General features: G+C 40.0%; 1 protein-coding gene and 1 long non-coding RNA gene across 3 annotated transcripts; one reads left to right on the top strand and one right to left on the bottom strand.

The window, feature by feature from the left end:
• Window positions 1-1,473: 1,473 nt before the first annotated feature.
• LOC146705629 (uncharacterized) lies at window positions 1,474-2,050 on the bottom strand. Its single transcript, XR_014921717.1, has 2 exons — window positions 1,900-2,050; window positions 1,474-1,813 (listed from the first exon to the last, which is right to left on the bottom strand). It is a non-coding gene; the product is annotated as an uncharacterized LOC146705629 (long non-coding RNA).
• Window positions 2,051-2,596: 546 nt separating this feature from the next.
• slc26a1 (solute carrier family 26 member 1) lies at window positions 2,597-20,791 on the top strand. 2 transcript variants are annotated; one of them, XM_085463363.1, is made up of 8 exons: window positions 2,597-3,014; window positions 13,482-13,965; window positions 14,053-14,259; window positions 15,974-16,220; window positions 16,325-16,556; window positions 16,918-17,101; window positions 17,582-17,869; window positions 17,969-20,791. In XM_085463363.1, the coding sequence occupies exons 2-8, from the start codon at window positions 13,558-13,560 to the stop codon at window positions 18,548-18,550; spliced, it is 2,148 nt and encodes a 715-aa protein (XP_085319489.1). In that variant the 5' UTR covers window positions 2,597-3,014; window positions 13,482-13,557; the 3' UTR covers window positions 18,551-20,791. The 2 variants fall into 2 exon arrangements, with proteins under 2 accessions (XP_085319489.1, XP_085319490.1); XM_085463364.1 differs by lacking the exon at window positions 2,597-3,014 and adding an exon at window positions 8,897-8,994.
• The last annotated feature ends 3,861 nt before the right edge of the window (window positions 20,792-24,652 follow it).

Here is a 24,652-nt window from a genome sequence, read left to right as displayed (position 1 = left end):
TAACCAAGGGTAGCCGAATGTGAGGGGAGTGTCGGGCGATGAGAGGGCGAAGAAAGTGAGCTCCTCCCTATGATTACCTGAAGTGATTACAGTCACTGGTTCTGTGTGGTGAGTTATTTGTGCAAAAACCTGGTTATTGAGTGCTCTCGCTGAAATAGGCGGGTCTAACGGCACCAGGTGCAACCCTAACTGTGTGGCGTAGTCAAAACTAATTAGGTTTTGCTCCGACCCGGAGTCGACCAGAGCCTGAAGGGAGTGCATGACACGGTTGATAACTAAACTGACTGTGAGAAGCAAACGGGGTTTGTCATCACTAAGAGAACCGCCCACCCGTATCCCCGAATCTACTGGCGGGCTGGCCCTTTTCCCCTCTTAGGACATGCTGCGATTAAATGTTCGGTTGACCCGCAATAGAAACACGCGCGTGCACGAAAATGACGCTCTCTCTCTTCCGGCGTCAGCTGAGCGCGGCCTATCTGCATCGGTTCCGGCGCCGCGTCTACGACGGGGGGAGAGGCAACCGACACAGGCAACTGCATTATGGGTGGAGCTGGCACCGCCGAACACGGAAGTGGACGGAGGAGGGAACGTTGGGGTTTGTAGTTCCTTTCATACTCCCTCTCTCTCAGCCTGTTGTCAATACGGAGAGAAAGGGAGACTAGCTCCTCAAACGTAGCGGGCTCATCCCGAGAAGCAAGCTGATCCTTCATGTTATCATTCAGGGACTGTAGAAATATTCCCTGCAACACGTGATCCGGCCACCCCGTTTCCGCGGCGGCCGTACGGAAGTCTATGAGGTAATCAGCGACACTGCGGCGACCCTGGCGCAACTTTAACAACTTGCGGGCCGAACTGCCCTCAGAGACAGGATGAGCGAATGTCCTTTTAAACTCACCCAGGAAGTTATCGTAGGAGCAGGCTTGCAAGGGATGGCTTGACAGGTATCCTTCCGCCCATCTTAGAGCACGATCCCGTAATTTCCCTATGAAATAGGAAACCCGAGCGGCGTCGTCAACGAAGGTGCGCGGTGAGCGGCCGAATACCAGGTCGCACTGACGCAGGAACCCCGTGCAGCTCCCCGGATCCCCAGAAAAAGATTCGGGCTCTGGAGATGATGCGTCGCGAAAAATCAGCCCACTTTGGAGCGCGGAAGCCGAGGCGGGGGACGAAGCAGACGGCTGAGTGACTTGTGCGGGGACCGCGGGTTCGGGGGCGGGACGCGGCACGGGCGTGAGGTTAGCTTGTAGGGCTTCCAGGGCAGCAAAGATCTTAGCCTGTCCCTCACCAAGGTCTTTCTGCGAAGCCAGGAGATATTGAATGGATTGCTCGTGGTGACCTAGGATGGCGCCTTGTTTCTGAATGGCAGTCCGCTCTGCGTCTGCTGCGTCCATATTGTGGCCAGATCTTACTGTTACGGCCGAGAGGGCCAGGCAGTGGGTGTGGACTCAAATGCAGACACAGAGGGAGGCAAAACGGGCGTGAGCACAGAGTTTATTTACAGAGCTGAGCGAAGTTACAAAACAGAAAACTAAGAATGCTATAACCTATGCATGCTATGAACTGTGAAAGCTATGAGCGGAAAACTGTGAGGCAAGACTGTGAACGAGAAACTCTGAGGGCTGGATTCCACAGAGGGATCCGGGGGAATGGAGAAAGGGGGCAGCGGCTTGGAGGGAGGTGTGAAGTCAGCGTTGCAGATTTGGCGTGTCAATCGAGGAGGGAGTGTCCAGGGGGTTCCGGGTGAGGAGTGTCCAAAGCAGATCCAGAATAGGCTTGGAGTGGGGAGCTGAGCAGGGAGGCAGGCAGATGGGTCCTATGGCGAAAAAGGAAAGAAAACACGGTGAGGAGAAAAAACAGTAATCCAGAGTTCTCGCAAGGGCTTGGCGGCCTAGCACTAACATGTGTTAGCAGAAGATCTGGCAGGGGTCTGTCGTGAACGCTGGTCTTATATGCAGGTGACTTGATTGGAACCAGGTGTGGAAGCTGATTGGAGTCTCCGTCTGAAGGTGGAGCCCAGCAGAGTGGAAACACCCCGTATTCACCCGGACCATGACAAAAGCAAGAGAGAAGGGAGCTAAAACAGCTTGTTTCACATAGTGAATCACACTAATCACAACACTAAGCTCTTAAAGCAGGAAATGAGCATAATTCTGCCCCTTTTCCAGATGATCATGAGAGGCACAGAATATTTTTATCTGTTATTTAAAACAGCGGTCCCCAACCCCCGGGCCTCAGACCGGTACCGGTCCGTGAGTCGTTTGGTACCGGGCCGCGAGAGTTGAGGCTCAGGTGTGAAATGTATGGTTTTCAGGGTTTTTATCGGTTTTCAGCGTTATTTTGTTATCGTTTTTATCGTTTACTCGGTTTTCCTGGGTCTTTTCATGTGTGTTATGAATAAATCTTCTTTTTTTCGGTACCGGTACTAGTTTTATTTTGTTGTATTTATCCGCGACACCTTAAAGGCCAGTCCGTGAAAATATTGTCGGGCATAAACCGGTCCGTGGCGCAAAAAAGGTTGGAGACCGCTGATTTAAAAGACATCATTAATCGTTAAATTAATGACAGTGTAAATATGAGGTGTGTTTATGAGCTGAATAGGAAAGAACGGGATTTGTTTGTTCCCTTATGATAATACTGAAATATGATAAAATTTTATACTCAAAATGCATCATCTTTACTAATATGCACACACACGCACTAGCAGGAGCTTAGTTACCATGGTTTCCATCATCCACAGACAACGGTTCCTCTCTCTCACTCTCTCCTTCTCTCATATTCTCTCCCCATCCCCCCGCCAGGCTCTTCTCCACGGACAACAGGCTGCCAAGGACAAGAGGGGCTGCTGCTCCCATCATGCTTTGCAGTAGGAAGCAGGAAGAAGCCAGATATTGTCAGCAAGCAGCAAAGTGGACAACAGTACAGAGGAAAACAGACTGATAGTGAACGAGGAGGCAGGACTCAGGGAGTTATGGCCAGTGTTGCCTTCAGGACACATTCAAGCTCTTTCGCTCTGGGTAAGTCCTGCCTCACATTGCTTGTGTTTAACCAAGACTGTGTCCGAAAAGCATGATGAAGCATGTAGATGGTGGAGCAGGCTTGCAGACATATGCATGCTGCCGGTGGATTTAAAGGGGCAGTGCAGTAATCCTTTCAGATGGAAAAAGATAAGGGTCTTTACTGAAAGAGACAAACAAATGCTACAAGACTGAAGAAACTGTCACTTCAAAGACGAGTGCAATATCAACAGCGCAATAGTGACTGAGTGAAGATAAAGAAGCAAATTACCACATCTCACTGACAAATATGCCATTCAGTCTAGCATATAATGCATTGAGGGACACACCCACACACTTGCACACACAGAGAGACACAGTGTCCTTTACTGTGAATTTCAGCCCTATTTATTATCCCTTGCAGACTTATTTAGATAACAGCAACAAGCAGATAACAAACAATCTGTGCCAAAATTTGCATGTTTGTCCCTCAGGAACAATTAATCTGAAAAAAAAAAAAAAGCTACAGAATCTTAAAAAGTTTGACATATTCCAATTATGTTATCATTGCACTGTTTCACTGGAGAATTTCAACACCTGATTACATTTCTTTGGTCTTACTCTTGAAGGTTTTGACTATAACTACATCAAGTTTAGAGTTTTAAAAACTTCTTCAGAGCTCCTTTGTTGTTAAAACAACATATAAATACTATGATTTAGCCACCCCTCATTCACACCCCTGAGGCAGGGAGGACGTAATCGGTCATGTTTGTTTGTCTGTATGTTTGTTTGTTAGCAGTCTAGTGTGCTCAGTTTTTAAGATATGTTCAAACTTTGTCAGTAACAGCTCAAGCTGATTTAATTTTGGTGAAACCAATCAAGGTCACACCAAATGTGAAAATCAGTAAAAACATTATATTACCCACAGTGTTTTTATTCATTGTCTTCAAATTTAATGACAATATACTAGGCCGTGGGAGACATGAATACCCTGACGGGCTAAGCATTTGACCTTGAACTTCATTGTTAGTGAACAAGGTCAAAGTTCACCTAGACAAAAAAAATCGAGTAATCTATCACAAATATGGAGCGAGCATGTACAGCATGGAGAGAGCAACTTGGCTCCAATCACAGAGGTAAAGATAATAAAATACAACAATATGGTATGTAATGTTTCAAAGTCATGGGTCAGACAGCAACATGTTGTAATAAAAACAGACTAACGGCAGCATGTTGTAATAAAAACATCATAAACATCACTGTTTTAGTATAACTCTTGCCCTTCTGGGAGGGGCAGTGTGCACTCAGAGTGCTCTTGTGTCATTTTGTTTAGCTAAAGTGGGAAATAAGTACAAGGATTTTTCTAAAGGGCAAAATTACACGGAAATACGGTACATTATCCAAAAACAGAGTTTGTACATTGCTAACAAACTTGAAAGTCAGTATTTGGTTTGACCATCTTTATTCTTTAAACACAGCCTGAACCCTCTTTGGCAAGCTTTCTTGTAATTTCTTGAAGTCGTCTTCAGGAAAAGTTCTCCAGACTTCTTGAACAAACATTATAGCTTTTTAATTAATATTGACTGTCTTTTGTTCTGTTCTCTGTCAGCATGATCCCAAACTGCCTCAGTAATGTTCAGGTCCAGGCTGTGGGGAGGGAAGGATGATCTGATATCCTCGTGTTGGTGTTGTTCCCAGACCATCATGAAAATGTTGTTCCAGGTTCAACATTGCAAGTGACCAATCACATTGTTGTGACGTTATTCCTTTGCGTGCCAAGCCATTTGTGCATTTATGAAATTCCAATGTTGCAAGGACAATATCAATTCTGCTTACTGTTTATTAAAGGGTTAGGGTGTGGGTTAGGGTCAGGGTCAGTTGATCGGCGGACAGAGGCGGTTTCACGCAGCTTAAGTACAGTTTTTTGTTTTACGCCGGTTTTTCCCGAAGTCGCAAAAGTATGACGTCACAGGTGCCTTTTTGGTTTTGCTTTTACAGCTTTCGCGAAGCAGGTAACGCCTTGTCACAACTAACTTCTAGTTAGACTTGTATTTCTAACTGATCCACCTCATGTTGTGTAGCTTTCTTGATTTTATTCTTATTGGGCTACATGTTTATTTATTACATAGATTATACAGTACTCAAAATTCACCTTTTTATATAATTGAGTGTCTAATTATCTGGGCTGAAACCAATAAGAAAGTTACAGACTATATTTATATGAAGACTATACTTGCTCTATTTGATGTATTTTAACCATATATAGTACTTATTACAGAAGTAACACCTGCATACGTGTGAAGAAATTGCTTTGATTTTGCCACCCCATCTGATTTCCATGCCACCCTAAGAAAATTTCTCTAGATCCGCCCCGGTGTCCAGTCTTTTTTCTTGTTTCTTAAGGTCATGAATTTCAGATACTGTTCATCTGCTACAGATAGTTTTAGGCCTGCCACTTTCTTTGACATTATTTGGAGATTGAACAAAAAGAAAAGTGACCAAATTGAGAATGTTTGTAACAAAGTTCCTAAAGATATAATTTAAAATTGGTTCTTTTTATGTGTAGAAACAACACTGGTTAGACTCAGGTGTGTTTTTTAAGTTTGAATGATTCAAATGTCAGTGATAAGTAGCTTAACAAACAAATCGGTTTCCTCTGAAAATTATCAGTGCAAAGATTGGATTGAAAGTCAGTGAAAAAGCAGCCAATGTTTAAAGAAGAACTCTGAAGGACCTTCAGAAAGCCTGCTCACAACCATTTTTAAAAATCACAAGAAAGTCTGGCTCCTTGGAAGCAAAATATAAAGAAATGAAGGGTTGCTCAAGAAGAGTTTTTTTTGCACAGCACTGTAATTGTCGTAACACATGTTTTATGTTGATTGTTAGCATTAGGTCCTGTACAGCTACATTTGGACATTTAACATTTATTGGATGCCAATTTATTCCTGTGGAATTCTGTGGATTTCATGTACTCAATGCATGAAGGCTCTGTTACCCTTGGCTTAACTCTCTCATAATTAATTCATTATTATTAGTAGTATTAGTATTTTATTTAACAGGATAACACAGATTCAAATAACCAATCCATGAACGCCACCAGGTATTTTGGAATCATCAGATAACCTGACGGTCATGTCTTTGAACAGCTTTAAACCTAGAGTCTTCTTACTATGAGATGACAGACTGATGATTTGTTTTATTGGTTTACTTATGTAACTATCATAAGTACACTATCAGTTTCATAAGGTTACTTAGTGTTTTCTTTATTCTACTCCATGGTAAAGTGCTTTTACCAATTGCTTTTCCCCCCATTATCATTTTTCTCATTAATGATATCCTCGGGTTTGTTCAGTCCACATTTAGATAAAAATTCTTCATTCAAAATGGGCTTAATAGTTTTGGCCCCTCGTGCCCTGCCAAGCATTTATCTTCATATTAGAAACCCTCGGTCACAGGTGCAACAGAAACAGCAAAACATCCCTGGAGGCTGTTTGGATGTTGAATTTAGCTATGTGACAAAGTGTGGCTATTAAATGGTTTTATTAGCAGTATGTCATGTTCAGCTTTCTGTTTTGTCTACCCAATTGTATTGAGGTTTACAGTCCTACATTGATGTAATAAAATAGTTTGCAGAGTCTGAAATGTAGCTTTTGTTTGGGGTTTTTTGGCAATTTCTGTGATCTCACCTTGGGGTAGATTTGCTGGGACATCCACACCTGGGAAGACTGGCAACTATTTTGAATATTTTTCACCTGTCAGTTTAGATAAATTTAGACACACCCGAATGTCTGTGTAAGCATGGGCCATTAATTGCCAATATTCCCCTTTTCATACTCCCAAGACACATACAGCAACTGAACGCTGGTACTGTCAAACTCACGATCTGTTAATCATTTGATCGATTAATCAAGGTCCTACGAAAACGTTATTTTTCCCAATATTCTATAAAATGTTTTTCTACTCTGTGAACTCAAATCACTTTTTACTACATTTAAGGTTCAACCATTCATACAGAACTTCTGTGCCATCAAACACCTGTCATATTCAGACTCTGTATCTTGTCCATGGAAACTTTAAAATGCAAAGCGAACCACTAATTTGATCAGAAGACCAGCTGAGACCAAGAAAAAGCGACAGGTACAAGCATCAATGACAATTGATACTGTGATTATCTGATTAGGTCAGAAACATCATTTAGAGCAGGACCGGGCTGGCTTGCAAATGCACGGCAGCATTAAGACAGCTTAAATATTGGACCTAAATTAGATTCACCAAGTGGATGTGTGAAAAGGCATCAGGACAGCTGTTAGCTGATGTGCAATAATGCTGAGATCAGTTGGTGTCCCAGGATTGTGATTGAGTTTATTTAATAAATGCTTAATGCCACACTTGCAGACTCTGTACAATGCAATTCACCAATGTTTCATAAACATCTCACATGCAAAGGCTTATTGGAATGAGCTGCTAATATAAAACAGATTAAGCTGAAATATAACAACTGCTCATCCACACGACCTCACACTTCACAGTGCACTGCCTTGGAATATAGTGATGAGGTATGAAGTGGAACAGCTGCATAGCTGTTAAGAAATGCTGGTTTAACCTGTTAAAGTGTAATAAGCTCAGTGCAAAGATACCAGGACTGTTTTCCTGATCGTTTTAGAAAGATTTTAACCAGAGTAACCGAGTAATTTCATTTGAGCCTGGAGCAACTCTCACAGTCCCCCATCAGGCGAGATCGCCTTTAAAAAGCTACTGATTCAATCAGTAACACAGCTACTGAGTCAGTATAGGTTCCTCAGCTTGTAAAGGGCTGGTGTGTCACAGTTTCTCTGCAATATTCAGTCAATGCACTAAAACTGAAAGTTTTCAGTGTTCGTGCGCACTGCTGCGAAATGTTATGTTGGCACATTTTGACTGCTGAATTTGTTTTTCCACCTCCCAGGTGCCTTTTTGGTTTTGCTTTTACAGCTTTCGCGAAGCAGGTAACGCCTTGTAAAACAGTATGTATATGTTTATTTTCATCAAGATCTCTGACAAATGTAGGCAAAGTGTTGCCTTCCCTTCTCTAGTGACAGGGATTCACAATCTCTGTGGAAGATTTACATGCTAATGAAGCAATTTGACACCTGCAGTTGCCTATGACTTGAAAAAAACACATGTAAATTGGTTAGTAAGATACGAATGCCTTTTTATCCGGAAGCACAAATACCATATTTATTGTAAATCCTAATTAAATGTGCTTTGATGAAAAAAAAATACTACCATGTCAGATTTTTCTTTATATTACACAATACTGAATTATTTTTAAATGATTATATGTGTGTCTATTAAGAACTTTAATCAATTACCGAACCTTGTACCTTATAAAATAGCTGATATAACCTCAGATTAGATTAAGGTGCTAATTCATTAATACGCTATTGGTGCAATGTTACTCATTCTGTGTGTGCTTTGTGTTTTTTAATCCAGTCATATAGGAACAAATCATTGTTTAAATCATTATGCAAAGACCACTTAACTCACAGGTGACATGAGTTTATTTTAAGGAAAGCTGTTTCCCAGCAGCAATTCTCTGCTTGTCACACCTTAGGTTCTGTTTGCCTTGTAATCCACTCTGTCTACAAGATATATTTAAATACTATGGATATGTTGACACAGAGTCTAGGTCCATTTTAACATTGCAAACACAATCACGGCCCGAGCCATCCAACAGAGTGGATAAACACTGTGATCCAGTAAAAAATTGACTCAATTTAACCTCTTGCCAACAAACACACTTGCATATAAATACAAGACCCACCCACTCCCAGCTATCAACCCAGTAGGGAGGGAACTGCTGCTCTTATCTCACCATATACATTCAGCTCTCACATCGACTGGTCTGACTGCTTGCATGACATCTGAGATTTGAGGACAGGAAGAGAAAAATACACTCAGAGTTGACTTAAATATGACACAGTGAAGACGGCTATTTGTAGTTGTGCCAGTGACTCTACAGGTGAGTGCATTATTAAATTTCACTGACTGGAACTTTTCTATGAATTTGGATTTGGACGTAGAGGAAATTCTGGCTTTGAAAGCTGAGTTTGTTTTTCACTGGGAAGCACAGTTCAAAGTTGTTCTTTATAGTGAGAGTAGTTAGTCTGCAGGGAACAGATGTCTGTGTTATTTCAGGAGTTTTTGTAATTATTTATTCCCCATTTGCAAAGGTTTTGAACACCACAGAGAAAGGTGTTTTATTTAGTTCCACCCATTTCAGATTAGAGATGTTTCAGCGGTATTAATGATAAATTACACCTACTGCGCTAAGCTGGCATGGAGCGGTTGTGTGACAATTTAGCTTACTCAGTGTTTTTCTCTCTAGATCAGCGGTCCCCAACCTTTTTTGCGCCACGGACCAGTTTATGCCCGACATTATTTTCACGGACCGGCCTTTAAGGTGTCGCGGATAAATACAACAAAAATAAAACTAGTACCGGTACCGAAGAAAAGAAGATTTATTCATAACACACGTGAAAAGACCCAGGAAAACCGAGTTAACGATAAAAACGATAACAAAATAACGCTGAAAACTGATAAAAACCCTGAAAACCATACATTTCACACCTGAGCCTCAACTCTCGCGGCCCGGTACCAAACGACTCATGGACCGGTACCGGTCCGAGGCCCGGGGGTTGGGGACCGCTGCTCTAGATGTTATCCTCGCTGTCATTTTTGACATCACATCTGTGTGAAACAATTCTGGAGCCTGACTTAAACGAGTGTAATGACTTGCAAAAATGCCGGTTCTCTGACTTGAGGTTAGCTTCAACACAAGTTGCCTGCAGAAGGACTGTTGGCTTTGGAAGACCTCAGATTTAGTGCTCATTATGTGGAATGCCACATTTTCTATCTGTGTACTTTAGGTCACTGCAATACTATGAAAGTTTCTGCGTATGCACATAATATGCAGACCTGGCATAATTTAGTCACTTTTTGTGGTATACACAAATTTATATTTTGAGATTAAATGACAGCTGGGATGGACTCCAAGGTGAATTCTAAGCAGCTGAGAAGTGCTTTCATCACATGATTAAAGGCAGAAAACTTTGATTAGAAACGGCTGACTGTCACACCTTCAATCAGTTGGTTTCGGTGCTTTTCGGGGCTGACACTGAACTAAATGAACTAAATTTGTTTGGGTCCTCAGTGTGAGTTCTATTCCTCAAAGCAGTTAATCTTTACAGATTGTATCTGCTGGCGGGGGTGAGCTACCAAGCAAACAGCAAGCCAGCTCTTGATTTCTTTTTATGTGTTTTTCGTCAATGAGAACGGTCACAATTTATCTCCTGTCACTTCTATCAGTTAGAAACTTCAGGTGAGATTTATGATACCCACATGAACATAGACTTGTTTGTTGCTTCAAAGGAGCCGATTCTGTGCTGCCTGAACAGTTTTTGCTCGCTAAACAAAACTACCCAGAGACAGCGAGTTTAATAAAAAGCAACATAAAAGTTAAATATGAGCAAAACTAATCAGAAACAAAAACAGCAAATATATAAAAGATAAACAATTCCTATCAAGCCATTGACTACATAACAGCCAGCGCTGCCACAGGAAGTCTACAGTAAATCACAGCACATGTCAGCGTTCTGATCGCACAGACAGATTATATGTCACTTGGTTTTTTTTATGGTTTCTGAGACATGTTATCTTAGCTGCAGCGCTGCTGCTACTGTATTGTTGAACACCAGGAATGTGCTGACAAGTTAATATCTATATATAAATTATACTCGGTGCAACTGTAATGGCTTTTAAAAGCTAGTTGAACATTATGTGTTTACAAGCGACAAAGCTCTGATAATCTTCCCTAGATATTTAGAACAAAAAGGTTTTTTAAAAATTAGAGGTTTGGTTAATTTAACACTTCAGTAAATAGTATTGAGGCTTCATTCCAATAAATGTCAAGACCTATGCAGTCAAAATGCTGAGTAACTAATAAGCCTGTAAAACTGTGAAATCATAATGCTTTGCTTATAGGTCAGAGCTGATCCTGATCCTGATGACATTGAAGGAAGAAAAATCAAACATAGAGTGGCCTACTAATACACCTAGCTCAAAAAACCCTGTCCTCCACATAGTCCTCATTTATGAAATAGCTAGCCAGCGATAATGGACCGCCTGCTGCTTAAGAAGCAATGATTAAAAAGGGACAATACAGTTTAATTATGATTTATTGCAGCGGTCCCTCGAGTTATGTTCTAAAAATAACCCGCAATGAGTGAAATCTGCGAAGTAGCCAGTTTTATTTTTTACAATTACTATAGCTGTCTTAAGGCTGTAAAACCCCTCACTACACACTTTATACACTTTTCTCAGACAGGCATGAACATTTTCACACTTTCTCTCGTTTAAACACTCTCAAAGTTCAAACCTTGTAGAAAAATAAGTCCAGTATTATAGAATGAAACCAAAGGCATCTGCAGGTGACGACGTTTCGTCGACCTTTTTGTTTTTGTTGGGGAGAAAACTTACAAGCATACAGTACAGCACTTCAGAATCACACTGTTTAACCAGGTGAGCTATAGCAGCATCTGTATAGATAGTGGATAATTTTTTTCATTCATCCCTGTCACCAAAAACAGTACCTAAAGCATTTTTTTTTTTTGTTTAATTTGACTTATTTTGAGTTAGTTATTGTATGTGGTGTAATAGTTAGCCCATCAACCACCTCGTGACCTTCTGTGCTTTGGGACAAATATGTTGCTATGCTACATTTAGACACTTTTGACCCAGTTTCACTGCAACTTGAAAACCTATGACAAATTTTAGAGTTAGAATTCATGTACTAAAGCGTAGTATGTATAGTGTTTCATGCCTACTTTAAGCTAGGTGATAATAAAAAGAATCTAGCAAGCTCATACTGACAATTTCAATTTTATTTTCATCATGGCTAGTTTTAGCATGCTAAACAGCGCAAAACACAAGTTCTGCAGGCATTTGGACTGCATGTTTGTGCAGTTGTTAGCTCTATTGTCTCACAGCAAGACATTCCCTGGTTCTGTGCTGAGATTGCATATTTGTCCTTAAGGTTTCCTCTCACAGTCCAGAGAAATGTGAGCTAGCTTAATTGGTGATTCTAAATTGGCAGTAGATTTGAGGCAGAAAAGTGCTTGAAGTGTATCAAATATGGTTAAAATATTGCTAAAATGACCTGATGATGTAAGTGCTGTTGCAAATTTCATTCATATTTGATCAAACGTTTCACTGAACAAATGTGTCAAAACACATTTGGATTATTGTCTGGGAATCTCACATATTTGGAGGCTATAAAATATAAGGATAAGGATAAGTCATACATGATAGCTGTAAGATTAGGCTTTGTCCTTTGAATCCCTGAAACAATTTTCATGGTAATAGTTTTTAAGAAATTTCACTAAAAATACCAAATGTTAACTCAGTGTTGCACTAGGTCAAAATATGAAATTCACCACAGTCATTAGGCTTCATCTACTGGGAGCTGTAATGGTTTGCACATGAGTGAATTCACTAAACTATTGGAATGTTAGATATGACGAAGTAAACTCAAATGAATGCAAGCTTCCAACTAGACAAACCTTAGTTTTCTCATTCATTTTCTTAACCCCTTACTCAATTTAGAGTTGCATGTGGGGCTGGAGTCTTTTCTAGCTATTATTGGGGGGGAAAGGCACTACTGGATAGGTCTATCCAACATATGGGCTTTCCTTTCCATTTATATTTCTCTTTTCCAAAACCAGCACCAGGGATCATTTTATAACGACTGCAGTCATGTTTTGTTCTGTGTTTATAAGGCCATTGTCAGTAATCGCTTTGGTCTTCAGTAACCTTGCCCCCACTCAACCCCAGCATAGCCACAATTAAAGAGTGTAGGGGTATAAGATAAGCTATGTTTCACTTGTGCCTTACATCATATCACAATTTAACCTTGTCCATATTATATTTAAATCGTGTGTGTGTGTGTTTGTGTGTGTGTGTGTGTGTGTGTGTGTGTGTGTGTGTGTGTGTGGTATGTTTGCTTCTAGACAGTGAGGAAGTTTAACTTAATGGCACATCTTGTCATGGATTTTCAATGGAGCTAATTAACCCTTGCCCTGTTGTTAGTTTATTTACAAAGAAAGATAGTGTTAAGTTAATTCATAACCCCGAGTGAACGTTCTCACACAGAGCTCTGAATCAGCAGTTTAAAGGACGTGGAAGAATGCACAAAGAAAAAACATCAGCAAAATTACACTATGTCATCACAAAAACGTGGGACCGTTACAGAGAACAGCATTTGCATGTCATGAGAACTGTGACTTAAGGAATCCTTAAAAGATGGAGTCCAAGCTGAACTTTTGGATGAAAATGGTTTAAATGGACCATTCTGACAGCCGTCAACAAATTTGTTAGATCTCAAAGTTACAAACAATGCACTCAAGTAGGAATCACTGGATATAAAACTGTATTTGTCCCTCTCTTTCGCAGGAGCAAAGCTGACCACTTCATCGTCAACGCTTCCCTTTTCCTTACACTGTGCTCCCTCTTCTTCCTCTCTGAGACCATGGAGGAAGCTGCCAACACCACAGAAACCCCACCGGCCATACCCATTCTCTTGGAGCGACAAGTTCGCCAGCGAAAGCCTGCAGTGTCAGTCCTTAAATCAAAGCTGAAGCAAGCTGTAACTTGCTCTGTGCCCAGAATCCGATCCACCCTGTCAGGGTTTTTCCCTGTGATGCGCTGGTTGCCTAAATACAACATTAAAGAGTATGTCTGGGGTGATGTGATGTCTGGGATGATTGTAGGTATCATCTTGGTACCACAGGCCATTGCTTACTGCCTGCTGGCAGGGGTGGAGCCCATATATGGCCTATACACCTCGTTTTATGCTAACATCATCTACTTCCTCATGGGGACATCCAGGCATGTGTCTGTAGGCATCTTCAGCCTCATGAGCCTCATGATTGGACAGGTAATAAATCAGAATCTGGTCAATCTCCCACGTGCATGTTAAGCATGCAGCTAAAGATTTTATGTTGTCATTTTCTTTTTTCTACAGGTGGTGGATAGGGAGGTGTTCAAGGCAGGTTTTGACCTCAGTGAGGACTCAGCAGTGTCTAATATTGATGTCCTTAATGATACACTGGGCATAAACCTCACAGTCACTAAAGTTCACACTGTGGAGTTAATGGGTATGCAGTGTGGGAAGGAGTGTTACGCCATCAGCATTGCTGTTGCTGTTACATTCCTGGCTGGAGTCTACCAGGTAAAGAGCACAATTGTTTTTCTGTGTATTCTGTTTTTCAAGCACCTTTGTTGGCAAGATGCACACACTGATACAGTGCTATGAACAAGTGTTGGCCCTCTTCCTGTTTTCTTATTTTTCTGCAGATTTGTTGCAGTTTCATGTTTCTGATCGTCAAACATATTTTATTATTATACAAAGATAACCCGAGTAAATACAAAAATGTAGTTTTACGAACGTTGATTTCACTTAATAAAGAGAAAAAAAGTTATTAAAATCTATCTGACTCTGTGCAAAATAGCAATTGGACCCTAAACTTAATAACTGGTTTTGCAGTCCTTTGCAGCAAGAACTGCAATCAACCATTTGCAATAACAGACAATGAGTCTTTCACATCACTGTGGAAGAATTTGGCCAACTCTTCTTTGCAAAATCATTTTAAATCAGCCACATTGGGGGTTTTGATCATGAATAACCGATTTAAACCTAGCTAAGCATCTCGATCTGATTTAAGTCTAGGCTACTCCAGAACTTAATTTTGTCATTTTCCATCAGAATTTTCAGGTAGAGAACAGAATTCATTCAGTTCCATCAATTACAGCAAGTCACCCAGATCCTTAAGCAGCAAAGCAGCCCGAGATCATCACACTACCACCACCATATTTGTCTGTTCTTTATTAAATGCGGATGTAGTTTTATACCAGATATAATGGGATTCAAACCTTCCAAAAAGTCCCCAAAATCTTTGGAATGGTCAGGATGTTGTTTGATAATCAGAATCAGCTGACTGGCCTGTCGACCGCACGAGCAGCGACCTGGATAAGATGAACCTTTGCGCTCTTTTTGGTCACCAGTGGTTTTCACTGCCCATGGATGCCATTTTTACCCAGTCTCTTTCTTATTGTTGGATCATTTACACTGACATTAACTGAGGCAACTGAGACAGTTCTTTAGATGTTAGTCTGGGTTCTTCTGTGGCCTCCTGGGTGAGTCATCAGTGTGCTCTTGGAGTAATTTTGGTAGGCCGTTCACTCCTGGGAAGGTTCACCACTATCCCAAGCTTTCTCCATTTGTGGATAATGGTGTGTGGTTTGCTAGAGTACCAAACCCTTAGAAATGGCTTTATGACACTTCCTGATAGATATCAATGACTTTGATTCTCAGCTGTTTATTTAAATGTATTTAAATTGTGGCATGATACATTTCATTTTTAGCTCTTTCAGCCTACTTCAGTTTGTCAGACAGGTTCTATTGAAGGTATTTTTTTTATTCTGCATTTTTCTTAGTAATCAGGTCTGGGTTTAGCTAATGTAATTGAACTTGGTTTTTCAAAAAATGGGCTCAATCACAGTTAATTCATGATTTAACAAGGGAGTAATTACTTTTTCACACAATGTATGCAGCCTGACCAAGTGTTTCATCCGACTACAGTGATAATGCTTTAATTAAGGATGGTAAAATAATACAGCACAGTTAGACGATGTGTTTCTGTGGAAGGGTCATTATTATGATGATGATCTCACAGCTATTGCATTAGAATTTTTCCAGTTTTCTGGTATTTATTCTTTTCCTTTTTGGGCTTAAATTTCCACACGTCACACTGGACTTTGGTTTCTATATGCTTCTAACTTGAACCTTTTTCACAAATCGATCAAAACACCTGCAGCCACTTAACAGACCAGCATGTTTTTTTTTTTTACTCTCTCTCTCCTCTACATCCTTGTCTCCTCGGCAGGTTTTGATGGCAGTGTTTCGACTGGGATTTGTCTCAGTTTACCTTTCGGCTCCCATGCTCGATGGCTTTGCCACCGGAGCGTCCTTCACCATCCTGACCGTGCAGGCTAAATACCTCCTGGGTTTAAAGATTCCACGTCACCAGGGCTATGGCACAGTAGTCGTTACCTGGTTCAACATCTTCTCCAACATTCACAAGACCAACCTGTGTGACCTCATCACTAGTGCCATCTGTATCTCAATATTAGGTCAGTCACATTTGGATACGTATATAATATCAATATAATGTAACCTGGAAAAATAAAATTTTCTTTAACATGGATTTTTATTTCACAATACATTTTTATTTCAGTGGCAGCAAAGGAGATTCAGGAACGCTATAAGGATCGTCTGAAGATGCCTCTCCCCACTGAGCTTGTAGTAGTGGCCGGAGCTACACTAGCCAGTCATTTTGGAGAGCTGAACAGCCGTTATGGCTCTAGCGTTTCTGGTCACATCCCCACAGGGTTCATGCCTCCCCAGCTGCCCGGCTTTAGTCTGATGTCCCGTGTGGTGCTGGATGCCATTCCTTTGGCAGTCATTAGGTAAAGTGAAACCAGTTTAACAGCAGGTTGACTTTGCAGGAACATGTGCCTCTAATCTTAGTTATTACAGATACATATCAGTAGCCACATTATTGTCTGGGCGGGATGCACGACTTTGAGTTTTGACTGGGCTTTCCTTTCAAAACACACACACCTAAGGTCATTTCCACCTCTATTGTTTGTATCTTTTTTAAAGGAAAGTGGTATGGGAAGTTAGATTCTTCAAACTGCTGAACTTTCTAAAAAGCCTTCTTGATCCGTTAAATAATGTTTGATAAGTTGCTAGAAAACATGCTGACCTCAGGTGAGATGAATTTGCAAAACCTAAATATTCACCAAAAATATTATTTTTGTCTTGTAGTTTTGCCTTCACGGTGTCTTTGTCTGAAATGTTTGCTAAGAAACATGGCTACACCGTTCGTCCCAACCAGGAGATGCTGGCTATCGGCTTCTGTAATATCATTCCCTCCTTCTTCCACTCATTCACCACCAGTGCAGCACTGGCAAAAACAATGGTGAAGGACTCCACAGGCTGCAAGACACAGGTACATTTCTTCTTTGACCTGAAGGAATAGTCTAAAATCTCTCACTTGAAGATCTTGGAAAAAAGTGTTCTCACTACATTTAGTTGTGAAATTGCTGGTGAAAGCAAGTGACGTACTAAAAATGCCTTGGGGAATACCTTCTGAGTTGTAAGTCATCACTGGTGATAACCCTAACCCTAACCTAAATGGACTTTTTTGCAAAAAATGTGAATGTTTTTTGATGTATGTCCATTAGATTGATTATTTTCTTTTTTTGCTGATTGCCAAGACTTAGTCTGATTACCCAGGGTTAGGTTCATCACTGGTGACAGCTCAGACCTCCACGTTATTATCCTGCTCAAACTTTCCTGTGAGAGAAAACATTTTCTTGTAACCTTTTTCAAGTCTGTCCTGACGTCAAGTGTGCGGTGTTAGTATTTGTGTGGTAATTTGATTTCTTCATAACTATCAGCTCTGTCTGTCTTCTACCATCTCCACCAGGTGTCAAGTCTGATCAGTGCCCTGGTAGTCCTCCTTGTCCTCCTCTTCTTTGCACCTTTCTTCCAAGCTCTCCAGAAATGTGTGCTTGCTTGTATCATAATTGTTAGCCTTCGGGGGGCACTGAGAAAGTTCAGGGATGTACCGGCTAAGTGGCGTGCGAGCCGAAATGACGCCATCGTTTGGCTGGTTGCCATGTCAGCCACGGCTCTGATCAGTGTGGAGCTGGGCCTCCTTGTAGGAATAATCTTTTCCATGATCTGCTTCATCTTTAGGACTCAAAATCCAAAGGTAAGCAAATAAGGTCATTTTAAATGATGCTTATACTAATAATTGGAAAATGATTCAAGTAATTGTGAATAATCTCAACACTCTGGGGTTTGATGTCAGGTCTCCCTCCTGGGCCGGGTTGATGACACTGATTTTTACGAGGACTTGGAAGAGTATAAGAACCTTGTGGCACCATCTCGGGTTCAAATATTCCGCTTCCAGGCTCCTTTGTACTACGCCAATAAGGAGTCTTTTCTCAAGTCTCTCTACAAAGCTGTCGGAGTCGAACCCTTCTTTGAGCTGACCAAAAGGAAAAAGGCAGAGAAGAAGGCCAAAGATGCGTCTGTGAAGCAGGCCAAGGCGAACGGAGAGAAAAATAACGGAGATGTTGTAGTGAGACTGGTCCAAAGAGAATTGGAGTTTCACACAATAGTTTTAGACTGTTCTGCAATCCCTTTCATAGATTCAGCAGGCTTGGCTGCTTTTCTAGGGCTGGTCAAGGAATATAAAGGGATTGGCGTGAGTGTGCTCCTTGCCTGTTGTAACACTTCACTCATTGATACCCTGCAGAAGGGAAAATTCTTTGGTAAGAATGACGAAGACATGGGCAGCCTTCTGTTTCACACAGTTCACGCTGCTGTTGTCCATGCTAACAGGGCAGCTGCAGCCACAGAGAGCAGGTCAGAGGACTCTGAGGTGTAGGTGAGCCAGAGGAGAAAGAGAAAAGATGTGCCCGGTTCATTCCTCTGTTTGATTTCCCACTGGTATTGTGAAAAAATGTTTAGGCAGTATCAGTTTGGGCATTAGATAGCTCTATGATGCTTTTTATAACCCTTCTTTTTAGAAAACAGTGGAAAATATATTTTTAAGCTTTGTGCCTATTAAATTTGATCCAAAGCCTTCTGTTTCAAAGATATAAAAAAAAAATGGATTCAAGTTGGCAATGAGCAACGCAAGCCAGAGTAAATGAACGATATGGTGAAGACACATATCCAGTGATAAACCAATGAGACAGAAATGGCTTAAAAAATATAACAAATTTTCTGCTTTTAAAAGTAAAAAAAATTGTAAAGGTTTGAAATCCAACTTTACTACATGCATTTTTAAAATCTTTTTCAAGTGTACGTCATTATATTTTTTCCAAGTAAGATGAAGAAAATGTGGTCCAAAAAGAGCTGCAGTAGGTGTTCTCAGTCAGTAGCAGTTTCGTTTTGTTCTGTCAAGTCTTCTCTTTGCAGGAAAAGGAAATGAGCTGGAGGAGTAGCGACACAAACAAACACGTAGCTTTTTAACTTTTCAGTGCTAATGACTGAATATAGACTTTTGCAATTAGTTTTCAGACAACAGTTTTACATAGTCTAGAGTTAAGTGAACCTGAATTTTTTTCAGGAGCTACCCCTGAAAAAGCATTAGTGACATCAGTAAATAAGCTGTTAAAGCAGAGCAAGCACTGATGAACTCTGAATCTGTGCATGCTTGCCTGTAGTGTATAACTGGATGGATGTTTGCTTTTTTTCATTCCCAAGCTAGTTTCCACTCAGTTTCTGGCTAATACTCTGTGTGCAGTTTTAGTACAACACACATGTGCCACAATATGAAAGTATTATTTATTGCAATGAAAGATAAGTCAGTTCAGTTTACATACCTTGAACCTCTTGGCCAAAGTCCGTAATGGCTTTAACCCGGGGTTGTAGAATCCAGATTTAGAGATTTATCTAAGTGCCAGCTATTACCTTGGACGTTAAATCATTCATAAAAGGCTGGTTAAAGTTTTCCTGACACCAGGAAGGAAAGTTATACGTGACACACGAGGACTATGTGCTTTTCTCAGTGTGGTTAGGTGAGGGTTCATTACAACATGCTAGTACTGTTGGACTGTTCCAATGGCCCAAATGGGGAAAAACCATGGAAAGAAATAGTAACATATGATTAAGATGTATATGGGGACTTTGCTCAGGTGAAAATTAAAACAAAAACTGGTGCCTTGAATCGACGGCAACAGGTGATACCATAAACGTGGACTGATTCACTGCCATTGATTGTTAAATTCTCACTCTCGTATCTTTGCTAAACCACAATTTTCCTTGATCTCTTTAAATCTTTCAATTCAATTCAGTTCAATTCAATAAACGTTATTGGCCCCGAAGGAAATTGGGTAATTTCTTTAAAATTTAAAAATGAATAATAACTGAGACTATGTCAATAAAAAATGATATGTTAGGCTGAAGTGTTGAAAAACTGTCACTGTAATATGATGTGGACATGAGACAACTGTAAATTTTGAAAATCATCATTTTCATACATTTATGTTGTCATCTACCATTTCTAAGATTTTTTTTTTACTGGAATCGTGATAGTGACTTTTGTTTTTAGCAGGAGTTTCTTTGATTCTCGTCTTAGAGACAGCGTTGACGTTCAACATCATCAAATGTTTTTTAATGTTTAACACTTAGATTAAACCGTGTCTTTAGAGAAACACCTGTGGGTGTGATTTATTATTACAATTACTAATATTATTGTTAATTAAAATTGGTTAACAAACAAAAGGATGTCATATAAAGAGAGACTACTTATCATTTTGATAGAAAAACATGTATTCAACCTACAATGGCCAGTACTTTATACTTCGTAACTGAGGAAGATCATTCTGAAGTTGTTTCACATTATAAAGATGCAGCTTTTTGCAGATTGGTGTTTGTGAGCTCTGCCTCTCTAACATGATTCGGTTTAAACCCAATCATATTACTGACCTGTTACAAAACACCCTTAATTGCAAAATATTCCTCCAGGTTTTTTTTTTCCTTTTTAATACTTTAGCACTTACTTTTCAACCCTTTTGTTGCCCCTGTCTTTTTTGAGATGTGTTGCTGCCATCAGATTCAAAATGAGGTAATATTTTTTCATGAAATAGTAAAATGTTCCAGTAAAGTATAGGATTTTGAGGATTTAAAAATCACTGTGTTTTGCTTTTATTTACATTTTACCACATGACACTTTTTTTGGAAAATCAGGTTGTAGTCACAGTAAATTTAGACCTTCATGCATTTACGTGTACAATTCAGACTCTTGTTTCATCTACTCTGTTTTTATCTGGATAGTTAGATACATAAGTATCCCATCTCCTTACTCTGCAAGGAGTAAAGAGACAGATACAAAATTCAATAGATAAAAAAAATAGAATAAATAAAGATGAAAACTGGAAAAAATAGCTGCAAAAAAGCAAAAATAACACCAGAGAGAGAGGGAAGAGACCCCACCATGGTGTGTGCATACAGGTATGTGTGAGCAGTAAGTAACTTTCTAGGACATATTTATGCGTATTGTTTCTGTCAGTTAACTCAGATTAGCAAACTGAGTCGGGATTGCTATAGGCAACCGGCCTCCAACGTTTGATAAATTGTTTTGAAGTCTCGTTGAGTATGTTATTTGTTCCATCTGATATATGCTTCAGGTCTGAGCCACTTAACTGTGGTACACTTGATTGCTTCAGTTAGAAATATTCCAAGATATTATTTAACTCTTGCATCACTGCCCTCTGGTAGCTCACCCGTCATCTATCTTGTGATACAGCCGTATTAATGTTAGTTTCCCATGTGAAGCATATTGCTTAAATTCATACTCAAAAACATCATATTGAGATGACTTTAGTTTGCTTCCCAGTTTGCAGTTTATTAAAAACTCTTTCCTGTTTATTAGATTTAAGTCTTTAGTTGAAGATGCCAGTAGGAGTCTATGTAGGCTCTGTGATAGGGAATGTGAATTCTTCTTTTAGCTATTCAAACCACTTAAAAAGCTTGTTGTAGGTAAGCTAGTACATACTCTGACAATCTTTTGATTTTCTTTGCATCAGTCCATCTCAAACTGGAAATTGTATTTATTTATTTATTTTAATTGGGACAGATTGCTGTGAAATTTTAGCTTCATTTTTTTAAAAGGCCCATTCACCCACTTTCAGGCCTTTTTTCTCCTTTGAAATTTGAGACAATATTTGAACATAAATACTTGTGAAGTCAAAAGCCTGAAAATTTCACTGGACTATTCAGAATATATAATTTGGGACCGGGTACATAAACAATGAATTGGGGAATTAAACTACGGGAGAAAAAAACCCAAAACATTTAAAGCATTCCTGTTCATTGAGCATAACAAAGAAAACAAAATAGTTGTGTTTCACAATAATGCAAAATAAAATGGAGAAAATGTTTTAATATGACATTCTTAGTCACATACATGCAGAAAATATGCAATAGAAATAGTCGGGTATAGCTAATATGTATCACACTAGTTATTCTAATCTAAATAGAACAACATTGTGGAGTTTCCATGTAATTTCAGGTGGTAGTAATTACAGGTAGTAATTACAATGGAGAAAATAAGTATATAAAATATAAAAGTATATATTTGAAAAGCATTTGATGCATGAAGATAACATTTCACAGCAATCATTATATATGTTTAAAAGCTGAACTAAAAAATGTTTAGGTGAATTGGCGATGGTTAGCAAATTTCCCACTTGTGGGACTAATAAAGATAAGATAAGATACGATAACTCTTTATTGTCATTGCACAGTCATACATAGTACAATGAGCACTACATATAACACAACACGACACGATATGACACATCACAATGCAACACAAACAACACAACACAGTATATTAACACTAAAGTGTATGTGTATTGCACACTGTTATTATTGCACATTAATTATTATTGCACCTTGTTATAAATATAAATATTATTATTGTTATTATTTTAAACATTTTTACCTCCCCCCTAAAAAAGTCCAGGGAGGTATCCAGTCAGGTCAGCTATTTGCATTGATCAGGGCTATTGCCCTGTTGTAAAAGCTGTCCTTGAGTCTATTTGTTCGGGACCTCAGCAGCCTGAACCTCCTGCCAGACGGCAGCAGCTTAAACACCTGGTGTCCTGGGTGTGTGCAGTCCCGTAGGATGCTGCGTGCCCTCTTGAGACAGCGAGTGCTGCACAGGTCCTTCAGGGAGGGAAGAGGATGTCATCTCCCCCTGAGGTGAGCCCCACCACCAAAGGTTTATCTTAACTGTCACACAGAAAGATGATTCGAGATGGAATGACTGTTTTGAGAGGGCACAATATCTTTTATAAATGCAATATTTCTTAGTGCAGAAATTTGGATTTTTTTCCTCTAGATTTTTAGGGTACTGTCAGTTCCTTCACCAGCACTCCCCTCGGGGGGGGGGGGGGGACGCCTGAGAAAGGCGGAGCCTGTAGGGGCTCAGAGAGCTTTTTTAATAGTAAACCAATAGGTTTTGACACCAGGAGGTTTTGAGGCAGGCTAATGTTCCTCAGAGGTCTCAGAAAATACAGTGTATGTTGTATATGTTGTATGTTGTTTTAATAAGACACTGTGTGTTGTGTGTCTATTTTAGGTATTTTTTAGATGTGTGTGCAAAACAACTTGAAACTAGAGACTCTTTCCAGCTCCTCTACATTCATGTTCAGCTGCGGGTTGGCTCTCTGACTTCTCCTAGCTATCAGCTATTTGGTCTTTTTTGGTATGTATTATGAGAATAGACACTGAACTAGCTTTATTCTCAAAGAAGCTCGTTTACATATAGGCTGTAGACAGTGAAATATAATGCAAACTACGGCATTAAAATGAAAAGTTCTTAAAATAAAAATTGACCGTTTCCAAAAATGCTGATCACTGCAGACACTTCTCTGTACAAACAGCCATTAGCTCATGAGGTAGTACACTCAAGGTTGTTATTTGCTTGCATAATGATCATACTTTGAAATATTGACACTATGTCTCATAATAACACCGCAGCAGGACTTCATCATACTGTTGCACACTCACACGTTCAAGTATATATGGGACACCCATCTTTTAACTGTAAAGAAATGAAGAGTAAGCAGTTTGTCTGTTTGTACCTGTCAATGATTGAATAACTTTGAACCCCCTTGAAGTCTGCATTGCCACAGTTTCCACACGCGAGGCCTTCGGAGTTAAAATGTGGCTGAATTGGGGTCAATTATAATCCAGACCTAACTAACAAGGTAGTATCGTAAAATACACATTATTTACATCACACTGATGGAATTCTAAAGTGGGAAAGTGGAAGACGTATGAATGCATTGTGATGTCAGAGGTCAGAGGAGAATGGCTACACTGCTTCAAGCTGATAAGGACGTAACTATGAGTTAAATAGCCACTCGTTACAATTAAGCTATGCAAAGAGCATCTCTGAATGGAGAACCTGCTGAACCTTGAAGCAGATGAGTTACAGCAGCAGAAGACCACATCAGGTGCCACTCCTGTTAGCTAAGAGCAGAAACTGAAGCTACAATTCAAACAGGATCAACAAAATTGGACAACAAAAGACTGGAAAACTGTTGCCTGGTCTGATGAGTCTTGATTTGTCCTGTAGCATTTAGATAGTAGGGTGACAATTTGGTATAAACAACAACATCGATGCATGGCTTGTATCAACCCTTCAGGCTGCTGGTGCTGTAGTGGTGTGGAGGATATTTTTTGACACGCTTTTGGTCCCTTAGTACCAACTCAGCATCATTTAAACACCACACCTGAGTATTGTTCCTGACCATCTCCATCCCTTTATAAACACAGTGAGCCCATCTGCTGATGTGTCATGCAACAAGGAATGAGGATTTATGCTGATGCTGTGAGGATGAGACATGACTTCTGACCAGGCAGTTCTCATCACGATGCCCATGTATTTAACAAGAACATACTTTTCAAGCTGCCAACTGACATGAATCACTTACATTGTGAGCTTTACCTGTGGAGACTGTGAATAGAG

This window comes from Copadichromis virginalis, linkage group LG7 (genome assembly GCF_057382275.1).
Source record: "Copadichromis virginalis isolate Kocher_CV1m ecotype Utaka linkage group LG7, C_Virginalis_male_GT1.1, whole genome shotgun sequence".
NCBI classification, from domain to species: Eukaryota; Metazoa; Chordata; class Actinopteri; order Cichliformes; family Cichlidae; genus Copadichromis; species Copadichromis virginalis.
The sequence above is the reverse complement of the archived record's forward strand: the minus strand, read 5'-3'. Positions and strand labels throughout refer to the sequence as shown.